The sequence below is a fragment of the Salvelinus namaycush genome, chromosome 30 (genome assembly GCF_016432855.1).
Source record: "Salvelinus namaycush isolate Seneca chromosome 30, SaNama_1.0, whole genome shotgun sequence".
In the NCBI taxonomy this organism is placed as follows: domain Eukaryota; kingdom Metazoa; phylum Chordata; class Actinopteri; order Salmoniformes; family Salmonidae; genus Salvelinus; species Salvelinus namaycush.
In genome coordinates, this window is record NC_052336.1 from 21371560 (window position 1) to 21385973 (window position 14414).

At 44.5% G+C, this 14414-nt stretch overlaps 2 protein-coding genes across 2 annotated transcripts in view; one reads left to right on the forward strand and one right to left on the reverse strand.

The window, feature by feature from the left end:
* The first annotated feature begins 1940 nt into the window (after positions 1–1940).
* LOC120025241 (paraplegin-like) lies at positions 1941–7936 on the forward strand. Its single transcript, XM_038969723.1, has 17 exons — positions 1941–2357; positions 2515–2617; positions 2703–2795; positions 2873–3114; positions 3535–3674; positions 3849–3951; positions 4043–4168; positions 4268–4430; positions 4550–4723; positions 4939–5063; positions 5158–5260; positions 5865–5975; positions 6090–6205; positions 6364–6520; positions 6601–6764; positions 6901–6978; positions 7136–7936. Exons 1-17 carry the CDS (start codon positions 2142–2144, stop codon positions 7358–7360), a joined length of 2439 nt encoding a protein of 812 aa, XP_038825651.1. The 5' UTR covers positions 1941–2141; the 3' UTR covers positions 7361–7936.
* A 1269-nt stretch (positions 7937–9205) lies between these two features.
* Positions 9206–14414, reverse strand: part of LOC120025052 (cadherin-15-like) — a 64536-nt gene continuing 59327 nt past the window's right edge. The window contains exons 2-14 of the mRNA XM_038969489.1: positions 13811–13975; positions 13213–13368; positions 12663–12807; positions 12372–12553; positions 12073–12201; positions 11705–11890; positions 11037–11281; positions 10789–10931; positions 10458–10691; positions 10079–10318; positions 9819–9964; positions 9519–9713; positions 9206–9406 (exon numbers count right to left, since the gene is read on the reverse strand). Coding sequence (XP_038825417.1) covers positions 9206–9406; positions 9519–9713; positions 9819–9964; positions 10079–10318; positions 10458–10691; positions 10789–10931; positions 11037–11281; positions 11705–11890; positions 12073–12201; positions 12372–12553; positions 12663–12807; positions 13213–13368; positions 13811–13975 — 2367 coding nt within the window. The remainder of the gene's footprint in view (positions 9407–9518; positions 9714–9818; positions 9965–10078; positions 10319–10457; positions 10692–10788; positions 10932–11036; positions 11282–11704; positions 11891–12072; positions 12202–12371; positions 12554–12662; positions 12808–13212; positions 13369–13810; positions 13976–14414) is intronic.

Here is a 14414-nt window from a genome sequence, read left to right on the forward strand (position 1 = left end):
TGCACCGATTGAATAGCGGCCTCTGCTGGGCGGCAACATGACATGCACGGAAATGTAAGAAGAGCTATCATTGGTTAAGAGAAAAAATAAATATCCTGAATCTGTTTTCTCATTGGCTTATTTAAATGTTCGTCACGGTGATGGGGTGAGCCTTTATTTTGACTCTTTCAGAGCATAATTTGTTTTTAGGTCCTCTACAATATTAAATGGACATACACGTTGTACTGCATGCTTTTAGGAGGTATTTTTGTTTTGTTTTTGTGACATACTTTGTAAACAACAGGTGTGGACTAAAAGTGAAATGCTTGCTTACTTACGGGCCCTTCCCAAAAATACAAAGAGAAGGAAAATAGAAAAATAATAGTAAATAGTCATGTAAAACACATAATAATACAATTAATAATAGATACACAATAAGTTGATGTGCAGGGGTACGAGTTAATTGAGGTAGATATGTACATACAACTAGAAATAAAGTGACAGATAATAAACAATAGCAGCAGTGTATGTGATGAGTCAAAATACGTTTGTGCAAAAAGGGTAAATGCAGATAGTCTGGGTAGTTAACTATTTAACTAATCGGTACCGCTATTTGGTTACCAATTTAACTAATTGTTACCACTTGCCGTGTGGTAGCAGAGAGAACCGTCTATGACTTGGGTGGCTGGAGTCTTTGACCATTTTTAGGGCCTTCCTCTGACACTGCATAGTATAGAGGTCCTGGATGACAGGGAGCTTGACTCCAGTGATGTACTGGGCCTCACGCACTACCCTCTGTAACACCTTGCGGTCAGATGCCAAGCAGTTGCCATACCATGCAGTGATGCAGCCAGTCAAGATGCTCTCAATGGTGCAGCTGTGGAACTTTTTGAGGATCTGAGGGCCCATGCTAAATCTTTTCAGCCTCCTGAGGGGGAAGAGGCTTTGTTGTGTGACCTCTTCATGACTGTGTTGGTGTGTTCAGACCATGAAAGATCCTTAGTGATGTGGACACAGAGGAAGCTTTCAAACCGCTCCACTTCAGCCTTGTATTAGGCTACCACGAGTATATCATTTTTGGTATTACCTTAGTCTACCAGGCTATCAGATTGTATCTGGTATTTCTTAGGCAGGGCAGCTTTTACAATCACAATGTCATGCACAAACCTTTATGAACAAGAAAACAACAAAACTTTCCAAGCTGTTTCACCATGATTTTACTGCTAAAAGTAAAATATAAACACAATGAATCCTCTGGTGGCAACTTTGGTGGCTACAGCAGAGAAGTCCTTATAGACTTTATTTAACATACACGAGAGGCAGATACAGTAAAATACAATGATTTATCAGCGCAAATTGTCAATAATAAGTTTATTTTTGTATTTTCTGACAGAATAGATGCTAACTATGTGCCATTTTTATTTCAATAAACGTGTTTGCTGGATGTGAAAATCCTGCGCAGGTAGAACGCTCATGAAGCAACGTCGTGACGTAATCAGACAAGGGTTCAGTAATACCTTTTCTATATATATATTTAATGACAATAAATTATATATTTTCCGCAAATTGAAAGTTATGTCTATCTCGGCGTGAATATATATTCAATTCAGATATATAAATGCTCTTTGGTCAGACGAACTATAGCTCTTGGGGTTAAAGTTCGGGGTTCAGCAAATACTTTTTAATTGCGTCAGGATATGTATGTGCTTATTTATTCTCGTGGTCAGCTGAACAAGGAATTTGACCCATTTAATTCACTGACCTTGTTGTAATGATACAAAATCGTTACCAAAACAGAATGATGGGTACATCTACATTTCAGAGCATATCAAAGGATTTGTGAACGAAATCTTGTCGTATAAGATACAGAGACAGTTGTACATATACTGAGGACGGATCAGTGTGAGGAGTGATATGTCTTTAATGTAGCAAACCATCTTTATTATACTTGCCATGTTGAATAACAACATTTTTTGATAATAAAATACTGCGCTGACCACTACTGCAATCTCAAGATCGAAAGCCCATTGTCATTACTGACGTTTGCTAGCCAGGTAGTGAATGCACTGTTAATGGTGACTATGTCAGTTTTATTAGCTAGCCAGCTGTACTGTGGTTGTATCTAACCTGTGCGAACGTTAGGTAGCATAGCTTTCAGTGTAATGGCAGCTCTGCGACGTGCCAGTTCTTGTAGAAATTACAAGACCATAATATGGACCGTGTCGGGACGCAACAACTGTCAATTTGTCAACAAGCGTCCAAACAACGATTTCGCCAAACTGCAGCAATCGACATGTATGAACTGTAAAAGATTATCAGGCTCACTAAGTCCATTTGTGACTCAACCACATAATGGCCTCAACCCTGGACTCATTCAGGTTAGTTGCCTGTCTTTGTTTCCACCATGACAATAGCTGACTGTCATTAATATCACAATGGTCATGCCACTCCTCTGTTTATGTACTGAAGCTACTGTAACTGTGAGCAAAAGGAAAAGGTCCTAGTCTAATATTATGTTACCACTTCTTTCTCCAGCAACTGCTACACAGACCCATGAGTCCCAGATTGACAGCAATACGTACACTTCTGATCAAGAACAACTTGTTCAAAAACCCTGTTGGCCTGTGGAATGTTTTAGGTAAGCAGCCACCCCACCCACTAATTTCGAAGATGGTCTAATATTTCCCAGTCTGATGGCACTGACTCGTAATCTACCATTGCAGATTTCACAAATAATTTCAGTACATCTCAGTCTAACCAACAAGATAAAAAGAAGAGTGATGGACCTAAGGGGAAAAATCCAGAGGAAGATGAAGGTCAGTAAGAAACCTCCAGGTCAGTAAGAAACACAGGAGTTGTTAGCGGCCCCTCTTAATTCCCCATTGTCTTTCAGAGGAGAAGAAGCGACGGGAGCAAGAGGATCAGATGTACAGGGAACGTCTGCGCACTCTCTTCATCATCGCCCTCATCATGAGCCTCCTCAACTCCATCAATACCAGCGGGGGAAACATCTCCTGGAATGACTTTGTCAATGAGATGCTGGCCAAGGGTGAGGTGTCTCGTGTGCAGGTGGTCCCGGAGAGCGACATCGTGGAAATCTACCTCCACCCAGGAGCAGTCATCTTCGGAAGGCCTGTACGTTCCATTTCCTCATTCTAGAATCTGGACACTGATGTACAGTATACTACAAAGCAAAATCAAGGGGTTAGCCAGTTAACTTGCCTAAGTATTCAGATTTTTTTTTATTTTTAAAGATGAGCTTGAAATGGGCATGGTCTAATTGATTAAACAAATGAAAACGCATATCTAAATTTAGCTTTTTAATGAACCAGAAGATCAATAGTTATTTCTGGTTGCATATCAATGTTAGCTGGCTAACTCATTGATCCTACTTTGTAGTATACCCCTCAGTTTTTAGAGTGTTGATACATTACATTACATTAATTGATACTTTAATGTTGTGATGGCCATGTCACCTATTTATAAGCACAGGTATCTAGATGATCAGTGAAATATGCCCCCATTCACACGCTTCCTCCGTCCGTCTGTGTGCAGAGGCTGGCTCTGATGTACCGTATGCAGGTGGCCAACATTGACAAATTTGAGGAGAAGCTTAGAGCTGCAGAAGAGGAGCTGAACATTGACGCCAAGGACAGGATACCAGTCTCCTACAAGCGCACTGGCTTCTTTGGAAAGTTAGTTCCCTGACTCTCAACCAACACTTGCATCTGTGATGTGATCATGCAAAACTGAATATCACATGCATGCCATGGTTAGGTAACATGTAATATGTTTATACCTCAATCACATGTAATGTGTGTTTCCATGGCATTGGTACAATACTGCTTTTGTCTCTGTTTCTGTCACAGTGCACTTTATGCTCTTGGAATGGCTGCCATTGGGGTGGCAATCCTGTGGTATATTTTCCGCCTGGCTGGCATGGGTGGAAAAGAGGGCGGCTTCAGTGCATTTGTAAGTAGGGGCTGTTGAACTGTTTTTCCTTTGCTAATGGTCTTAGCCATTTTGTTGTGTTTCTCATGCTCATATGTGATGTGCTCGACAGAACCAGCTGAAAATGGCCAAGTTCACTATCGTGGATGGCAAGTCTGGGAAGGGTGTGAGTTTCAAAGATGTGGCGGGCATGCACGAGGCAAAGATGGAGGTGAAGGAGTTTGTTGACTATTTGAAGGTAAGAGGGTAAATTTGTAAAGAGGTGATATGTGTGATGATTATTAGCAATGTCAACAGGTACATCAGTGTCTTACTGACCCCTGATCTCTCTTGGCAGTGCCCAGACAGGTACCTCAAGCTGGGGGCCAAAGTCCCTAAGGGCTCCCTGCTGCTTGGGCCCCCAGGCTGTGGAAAGACTCTTCTGGCCAAGGCTGTGGCCACAGAGGCACAGGTGCCCTTCCTGGCGATGGCAGGCTCTGAGTTTGTGGAAGTCATTGGGGGTAAGATTGGCATTGCTTCCAATCAGAAGTCAAGTCAGTAATCAGTTAAGTTGTCCAAAGAAGACTGCAAGGTGGACAACAAGTCAAAGCAATAAAGTATATTTTGCCTGTAAGTGCAGGTCTTGGTGCTGCCAGGGTGAGGAGTCTTTTCAAAGAGGCGCGTGCCCGAGCCCCCTGCATCGTCTACATAGATGAGATTGATGCTGTGGGAAAGAAGCGCTCCAATAACATGTCTGGCTTCTCGAACACCGAGGAAGAGCAGACCCTCAATCAGCTGCTGGTGGAGATGGATGGTGAGGAGGGGGTTTGTTCTGAGTTAACCGAGATTAGGGTTACACAAATAGTTTCCCGCTACTTCGTCACGGTTATCAATCTCTTTATCATAACTGACATGTGAAGGTTTAAGTATTTTTTGGGGGGGGACATAATATACATATCTCATGTCTTTTTTTGGCTATTCAACAACATTGTTTGCACTTATATACTGTTTATTATCATTCTCCAATAGGAATGGGCACTACTGACCATGTGATTGTCCTGGCCTCCACAAACCGGGCGGACATTTTGGACAATGCTCTCATGAGACCAGGTAGACTGGACAGGCACATATTTATTGACTTCCCCACTCTGCAGGTACAGTGCCCTGTCCTCTGACAGTATCTATGTCCAGAAGATCTCCAACGTATTAAGTGTGCATGAGCTGTTTCCTTCTCCTTGTGCATTTCAGGAGAGGAAGGAGATCTACGAGCAGCACCTGAAGATACTCAAGCTCACCCACCCAGCCAGCAGCTATTCCCTGCGTCTGGCAGAGCTCACCCCAGGGTTCAGTGGTATGTACACACATGGCTGAAGTTACTCAGTGGGTCTCTCCCACACACTCTCCCACGTGTAACTCTGTGTTGTTGTTTTCTGTAGCACTGCTTTGCTTTATCTTGGCCAGGTCACAGTTGTAAATGAGAACTTGTTCTCAACTGGCTTACCTGGTTAAATAAAGGTGAAATACATTTTTAAAATTAAAATAAACACACAAATAGACTATTATAAACTGGGTGGTTCGGGCCCTGAATGCTGATTTGCTGACAGCCATGGTATATCAGACCATATACTTCAGGTATGACAAAACATGTATTTTTACTGCTCTAATTACGTTGGTAACCAGTTTATAATAGCAATAAGGCACCTCTGCGGTTTGTGATATATGGCCAATATACCACGGCTAAGGGCTGCGTCCAGGCTCTCCGCGATGCATCGTGCATAAGAACAGCCCTTAGCCGTGGTATATTGGCCATATACCACACCTCCTCGGGCCTTTTTGCTTAAATAGCACCCCGCTAAAACAACTATATTCACCTTCTTGTACGCTGTCGCTGAACATAGGCTCACAGTTTTCAGAATACATGGATTTACTAACGGGATTGTGTATTACTCTCTCAGGGGCAGACATTGCTAATATCTGTAATGAAGCAGCCCTGCACGCTGCCAGGGAAGGCTACAAGTCCATCGACACCTTCAACTTTGAGTACGCTGTGGAGAGAGTCCTAGCCGGTACGAGGTCACGACGATGTCTATGAATGTCTGCCCCCATGGAACTCGCCCGCCAAAGTTGTGATAGAGATTGATTTCGGGTCCCTTATTGACTTTCTCCAATTGTGTGTCCAGGAAGTGTGAAGAAAAGTAAGATCCTGTCCAAAGAGGAGCAGAGGATTGTAGCGTTCCATGAGTCTGGCCATGCCCTGGTTGGATGGCTGTTAGAGCACACAGAGGCACTCATGAAGGTGACACACCACCTCCATAGCTGTCTATCCACTGTCAGTGTGTCTTTGCTCAATGCGATATTGTTGAATACTATGGAGAAATGAACAGGACCAAAAACATAGTAGATAGCCATATATTGTACAAAGGTGATCTATTCACTGGTTGTCTTGTTTGCCAGGTGTCCATTGCCCCCAGGACCAACGCTGCCCTCGGCTTTGCCCAGATCCTGCCCAGAGACCAGTACCTGTTCTCCAAAGAACAGCTGTTTGAGAGGATGTGTATGGCTCTAGGAGGAAGAGCCTCGGAGGCCATCACCTTCAACAAGGTCACCACAGGTAGGGAGTCTGACCATTCATCACAACATACACACACCTATAGCATTCAGTGTGTGAAGACGTGTTGGTCTCTGCGCTAGGTGCCCAGGATGACCTGCGGAAGGTGACTCGTGTGGCCTACTCCATGGTGAAGCAGTATGGCATGTCCTCCAGTGTGGGTCAGGTGTCCTTCCCCGAGACGGTGGAGCAGGGGGCTGTCGGACGCAGGCCCTTCAGTCAGGGCCTCCAGCAGCAGATGGACCACGTAAGTCTGCACCTGCCCAAATACACTTTAGAGACGAAACAGTACAAGTAGTAGATTTCCCTGTTGTAAGTTTACCTGTAGTTCTGTTCATTAGAGATAACCTTGTGAAGTATGCCTTGCATTTTGGTTCTTGCAGGAAGCTAAGCTGTTGATAGCACGTGCCTACAGACAGACCGAGAAACTGCTTCTGGATAACAGAGACAAGCTGATAATGGTGAGATCCTCATTCCACATTTGTTAGTCATATTTTTGTGTGATGTGGTGTCTACATAGCTACCATCTTTAAACACTCATCATGCATTGTGTTCCATTGTCAAACATAACTTTGCATTCACAATTGGCTAACTGTCTTTCTCTGTGTGTATTTTCAGTTGGCTAATGCTCTTCTGGAGCGGGAAGTGGTGAACTATGAGGACATCGAGGCTCTGCTGGGACCCCCTCCCCACGGGCCCAAGAAGATGATTGCCCCTCAGAGCTGGATCGAAGCGGAGAAGGACAAGCAGGACACAGGGGAGGATGATGAGCCACGTCCACCTCCTCGTAGGAAGGACGATGATGAGGATAATGATGAACATCTGAACCTGAGGCCTGTATGACCCGGTCAGTCTCAACACTCCTCTGCAGGAATCTGTACACACACTCCTCCAGCAATATAATGTAGGAGGACCAGAGTGCCTCTCTGTGGGGCTGCACGTTTCCAGTATACAAATCACTATAAACAGTTAAGTGCCACCTCACCTGCTTTTCCTGGTGGATATCAGTTCAGTTTGTTGATCAATATCCATTCACTACAGAGTGAGGTGTAACTAGACGAGGTGTATCTGTTAGTATTAGGACTGTTATTGATGCGGAACAGTGAACTTGTAGACCTTTTAGGACCAAGGGTCCTCTTTCAGTTCCTTAGAGGGAACATTTGATGGGCCTTTTTTTAGGTTTGAAGAGTATTTCAACCATAGTCAAAGTGGCACTTACAAGGATGCTTCTGTTTGATTAACTTTGTCTGGGTCAGCCTTAACATGGCATAAATGGTATACCAATAAAGGTTGTTCATTGCTGCAGTGGATATGCAGTTCATTGTATTATGGGCAGAATCCTACCTTGAGTTGTAAAACTGCGCTCCAAAATCCCTGTGATGCTCAGGGGTGTTTAAATAAAGCTTTATTTGAACTGTCCTTGAGTTGCCAGCGCCGTCTTGTATTCTGTTTACCAAACTTCAATATGAAATTGTCCTTTATTTTTTTGAGTATTATAAAGGAATAGTAATATGAGAGACCACTGCTTTGAAACATTTTTTATGTATTATGTAAAATCTCAATTGTAAATAATTTATACATGTCAATCAAGAAAACAAATGTCACACCCAAACCATTGATTCTCACAGGAGTTTGAGTGTTACGTATGTTGGAAGTAAAACTGTCCACCAAGCCATATCTCCTCAAATGTAATGGCATTGCTTATTGGCTTCAAATGTTATAATTGTTGGTGTCAAACTGAAATGGCAGGAGAGTTAATTAACAAACTATCAAACGTGTGTATAGACCTCCAAGTGAATTTTGATTTAGGAGTTGAGGATTCATGTAATATTGTTAGGGAAAAAATTAAAGATAAATGGAAAATGTATGTACAAAATATTTATAAAAAAAGGAAAACACATTAACATCACTTAGAAAATCTAAATGTTTTCAAATGGTAGTGGTCACATACAGTATTAAACTTAAAACCAGACATGGGTAGAATCCCACAGATGTTCTGTTTCCCTTATAGCATGCTTAGCCCTTTTTGCTATCACTGTTCAATACATTCCTCCCACATAAAAAAACTTTCTACAAACCAAAAACGATTAGAAAAACCTCCAAGACAACACACCTGACTGGTAAGGCCACTGTGGTTAAAGTGACTCTATGGGTGAACTGACAGACTGGAGGACTACAGTGCATATTTCTCTTCTCTCGTTGGTATGCTCTACCATGTGTTTCCTTCCCTTCCTCTCCATTCTGCAGACACACGCATCCCACTCAGCAAAAGGTGAACCATTCATATGCTGCAGAATGTTGTCTGGTTATCTCATCAAACCTGTCAAACTCACTGAACTTGTGAGGAGAATATCAACAGTACCCAGGAAAGTCCCTCAAATGACAACGGTAAACTTTTACAGTAGCAAAGAGAGGGATTGGAGGAGGACAATATGTAGTGTCAAAAGAGCCAATAGAATTGAGCTAATGCACTGCTGGAGACAATTGGAAACATGAGAAGGAATAGGAACACAGAGATCTGCTCTAAACTTCTGCCAATCATTTCCTACCCTGTTCTACACCGAGAGGATATCAGGTTTCAGCTTCAAGCAGAATAGGGAGGATGTATGATTATGAATAGGGAGTTAGGTAGAGTTTAGGAGAAAATGGATGGCATCTGAGGATAAAAGCTCAGTAGGGCAAATCTCCTTAGCGTGGGTCGTACATGTTGGCCAGTTTCTTAAAGCGTGGTCCCCAGTCGTTGAGGTAGTCATAGTCCTGGTCGCCGTCTGAGCTGGCTGAGGCGATGGAGCTCAGGCTGCCTGCCAGGGAACCATCACTCTCGTAGTCATAGATCAGAGCTGTGTCATAGGGAGGGACGTTGGGGTCATGGTCTGCTGCCTCCAGGCCCTGAGGAGACACACAGGCAAGAAATACATTAGTTTCTCTCTGGGGATTTGGACCGTTCTTATTTCAACTGACTAACAATAGGCCAGGGCCATGATGGAATCCTCTCTCTCACATCATTGATGAAGTCCTCAATGTCAGTGGGGTCCGCTGGGGGTTTCCGTGGATATGAGGGGGAGGGCAGGTTGTCTGGGTAGTCTTTCCTGAGTGGCTGCTTTCCCCTGGGGATGCCAGAGATGGGAGGGTAGAAGGATGTTGGGAGTGGTCCCACATCCACTGGGTTCCACAGTAGGTCAATGTTGAAGGCATTCTAGTGAGAGTAAAGGAGGAGTATGAAGTGTCTATAGGACAAGAGAGGCGATGATGTCACCAGATAACTTGGTTCTGCCAGCTGTAACATGTTATGTTGTCTGACCTCATCCTCCTCTCCACCACCCTGCTCGTCATAGTTCAGGACGTTGTCACGGATGTCTTCGTCTGACTCCCCCACCAGCAGCCCCTCTCCTTTCTTCATATGATGCCGTCTGCAGTTACCCACGGCTACAGCCAGGAGCAGCAGCACTGAGAACACAGAGACCCATCTCACTGCACAGAAACATTTGGGAAAATGTGTGTGTTCATGTAGCGATGTGCTTTGTTCAGGTGTTGTGAGGGTTTACATGAGGTATAGCTTACATAGCAGGAGTGCGATGCTGGCCATGATGACCAGTAAGGCGATGAAGCTGACACCAACTCGTGTTCCGAATATGGCAGCAGCTTCGGTCTTACATTCACCGTCTTTCCCACACGGACACACAGTCACATTGACCTGAGCATATGCACTGAGACTAGGGGTGCCAGAGTCAGTCACCAACACAGTGACAGCATATTCCCCTGTCTCCAGCTCTACCAGGGGTCGCAGCGCTGCATGAGTCTCTGGAGAGAGAGAGCGACACACAAACACAGACAGAGGGCGAGGGAGATGGAATGAGAAGACATAGCGTACTACTCCATAACCCATTCTGCATGGACTTTAGGAGTATCTAGTCCTGTCCTTGCTATATATAGTCCTTACCATTGACCTGTATGATGGTCCAGTTGGCAGACACATTGATGTCTTGCAGTTGGAAGGTGAAGGGTTCAGCATGAGGGGGCAGGTCCTCATCCACAGCACTCAGGAACAGACCAGATGTCTCCCGAACTGACTCGCTGCACACCGTCCCCATCAGGGGGAACAGCTGAGGGAGGAAGTCATTGGTCTCCCGCAAAGTGATCACCAGAGACGCTGTGGTCGAGATTCCACCAGCATCTAGGAGGAAATGACATCATTATTCACTGTCACTTCCTGCTTGACCTGATGTCTCAAGTTATGTGAGGTGAAGCAGTGACTAACTCGGGATACTCACCTGTGTCTGTGACTCTGATGACTGCATTGTAAATGTTGTTCTTGACGTGAGGGGAGCGGACATTGAACGGTTTCCTGGCTGTGATTTCTCCAGTCTCGTGATTGATTATAAGCCATCCCTCAGGATCTCTGAGTATGTCATACCTGATGGAAATGACAGTAATGTTTTAGTTTCCTTTTTGATACACATACAGTACATAAACATATATATTGTTATGTATTCAGAGTTCTCCAGTGCACCAATCTTACTTGAGTTTTGCATTATCAGGATCGTAGGCGATGTTACTGGCCAGCACGGTGCCAGGGACCACAGACTCAAGAACCACGATCTCAATGGGGTCTTTATTGAAGCGTGGGGCCTCGTTCTCATTCACCACGGTCACCACCACTGTGGCACTGCTTACGGGGTCCTTGGGGGCCTTGATGCTGAGAGGGTTCACATTCTCCACTGTCAGAGTCAAAGTATACACCTCTTGGGTCTCGTAGTCCAGAGCCTGCAACAACAACAAAAAAAGGCAGAGGTTTTGAAAGACAACTTGGATAGCGTTGGTTTGACATACATGTTGAGAAATAACTAAACTACATACCGTTCCATATATTTGTTGTATTCGTTTTATGCATCAGTCACATCCTTGAAAATTCCAGCTACAGCCAGTGATATGTCACAGCACAGGACTCTTAACGGAATGTAATTATGTGACCCAGTGACTTGCAGTTCAGTTAGTCACCACTAGATGGGTTAACAGTGTCATGTTTCAAGGCCTGGCTCTGACCACTGTGTGATCACCTGCTCTATACTCTATATAGGCTCTATATAAACTGGATGAACTGATTGTCATGTTTGTCATTCTAACATGGAGCCAGAATGTCCCCCACACATTCCCTCCCGTCCTCCTGCCGGATGGAGAATAGCTTACCTTCACCACTGACAGAATACCCTCGTTGGTCACAGGGTCTGTGCGAATGGCAAAGTTCCTAGAGGGGTTGCCCTTGGCGATGGTGTATTTTGTCTCCCAGTTTCCTGTCCCTGGCTCATCATTGTCTGTGGCGTTGACCCAGCCAATCACGAAGTCTACTTTGTTCTCCACAGCTGACATAGTGTACTGTATTCAGGAAACAGAGACACAAAGCAGTTGTGTTTAGTTTATATAAACACATGTGAATGTGCATGTCTATATTTTGAAGCTGGTCTGAATGATGTGTCCATATTGTTTATATCATCTGATAAAAGTAAATTGATGGAAGGGAGCTAACAGCTTCTGAGAGATTAAACAGTGAAACTCACCAGGTCTGGGGAGAATCGTGGGGGATTGTTGTTGATGTCAGTCACATGTATGACTGCATTGGCAAGACTGGTTAACCCCATGCCTGACATGTCAGCAACCTGCAGTTTCAACCTAAAACCTTTAACCACCTGTAAGGAATGCACAGATGTTCACAGTCATTTATGGCACATACAGTATATTATTTGACATGAATTCGTTTTTTCTTTCAAACACCTTTCAAAATTTTGTGCTTCTGTTGAACCAGAAAGGGCATGACCTAAATAATGGGTCAATGAAAAGACAAAGGAAGAGCCCCTACCTCCCAGTCTAGACCCACGTCTCGTGTGTAAATGGCCCCTGTCTCGTTGTTTATGCCAAACATGGTCTTATTGATGCGGAGAGGCGGGATGCTCTCCTGGTCAATGATAGAGTAGCTCAGGATAGCATTGTCTGTGGTTGGGTCGTCAGCATCAGTCGCAGTCACAGACATCACAGATGTGCCTGTTAAAACAACATCAATCACTCTCTCAGTTCACTACCCAATCAGTTGGCATTTTGTGTACCGACTGCGTGTACATCCACAGCGTGTGTAGGTGATGCATGTGTTTACCTGGAACGGAGAATTCATAAACGGACCCAGCAAACTCTTTTTGGGAGAAGTTGGGCCGGTTATCATTTTGATCCAGCACTACGATCTCAATGGTGGAGGGGTTCTCCAGTCTCTCTCCACTGGGCGACAGGGCAAAGGCTTTCAGCTGTAGAGAACAGAAACAGGACATTACTCATATGTTTCTAGACATCGTCTTTCCATTCATAGTGTTTGCTGTTCTTACACGATTCTCAGCTTATTGACTGCGATTGATTTGGGTCTATATACAGCTGCTCATGTAGGCCTACGAAGAAGGCACCCCACTATAGTAACAGACGTGCTCACTATAGTAACAGACTTGTGCGCAACTTCCCTTCTCGCTCAACAATGACAGTCAATGTAATAAAATCGCAGTGGTAGATGTTTAGTTGAAAAACATTGAATGACATACTAACATTGATATTATGTCATGTGACATTCTTGTTACCCACACAAAAGAAGGGGTCTGGCTGACATATTATAATTTACATGTCAAAGGCAATGGTGCGCATGTCTCTCCTGTGAGTTGTACCGTGAAGCTTCTGTATTTCTCTCTGTCCAGGGGAATCATGCTCCTGATCCAGCCCGTTTTATCGTCTATCTCAAACAGGTACTTAGGGTCCTGGTCAACCCCTGGTCCTTCCAACTTGTAGATCACTTCTCCGGTGAAAATCTTGTCTGATTTGATCTGGAGGAACAAACAACACAGGAGGATGGCTGGGTGAGAATCTCATTGGAAGGGTGAGAGGAGAGTGAACTGAACAGAACAGCACATAGAGTACCAGATGTGAATGTGGTCACTGATGGGAACAGAGAGGGAGAGCAACAGCACATAACTGGTTCGTGGTTCTGGAGGTCAGAGAGGCCAGCGTGGCTCTTTCATGCTCAGTTTAAAGGGCTGTCTGTCTGGACAATAACCATGTTCACTTTAGTCTGAGAGCAGTGGGTTGTCTTGATCACATGTAACTGATCTTACATACCATGTTTTGTAAGATCAATTTCACTGGACCAAAAAGTGTCAGTGTTACCCTAACATTTACATCTTAGTCACTTAGCCAACACTCTCATCAGTTAATGTATGTATAGAGGCCCTAGCATCAGTATAGATATGAGATGACATGATTCAGTACCTGGACCAGGTTTTCGGGGACCTGCTTGCTGTTCTCCAGCACCCTGATTGGAGGGATGATCCAGTCCCTCTTCACCCTGCTCAGACCTCCACTGCTCCTCTGTCTCCATGGATACAGGACCGCTGGGTTAAGGTCCTCCCTGCCCGCTTGGCTGCTGCTCCTGACCTGTAGCAACAGAATGGGATTCATTTAAGAGCACCATTATACACGATTCATTCAATGGCAATTTCCATTTAGATGGTCTGAGTGAGGGCCATACATTTCTGGATGAATGAAGTCGTTTAAATCATGATTCATATTCTTCATGTCAAGGAGTACAGAACCCAAATACATTTTTATATTTTTGGTAGCCGTGTTGTGGCTACTAATATCAGTTGGTGAGGGTTGCAGCAGTTGGCCTCTCTCTGTGGCCTGGTGGTGGTTGAATGGTGACCCCCCCCCCGCCCGTCCCTAATGTGGAATCCACTGGGCTGCGGCGGGTGAGGGGGTGGAGAGGCATGGGTTCAAGTTTCATACACTACATCTCCAGTGCTTCATTTGTAAATTGGGAGGTGCCGGAACAAAAAGTGAGCCCTGGGTGGGGGGCTCTGAGGTATTGGAACAC

Coding starts and splice junctions, on each gene's coding strand:
- LOC120025241 (XM_038969723.1), top strand. CDS start 2,142: ATGGCAGCTCTGCGACGTGCCAGTTCTTGTAGAAATTACAAGACCATA. Junction 4,169..4,267: donor AGTTTGTTGACTATTTGAAG/GTAAGAGGGTAA, acceptor CTCTCTTGGCAG/TGCCCAGACAGGTACCTCAA. Junction 5,064..5,157: donor TTGACTTCCCCACTCTGCAG/GTACAGTGCCCT, acceptor TGTGCATTTCAG/GAGAGGAAGGAGATCTACGA.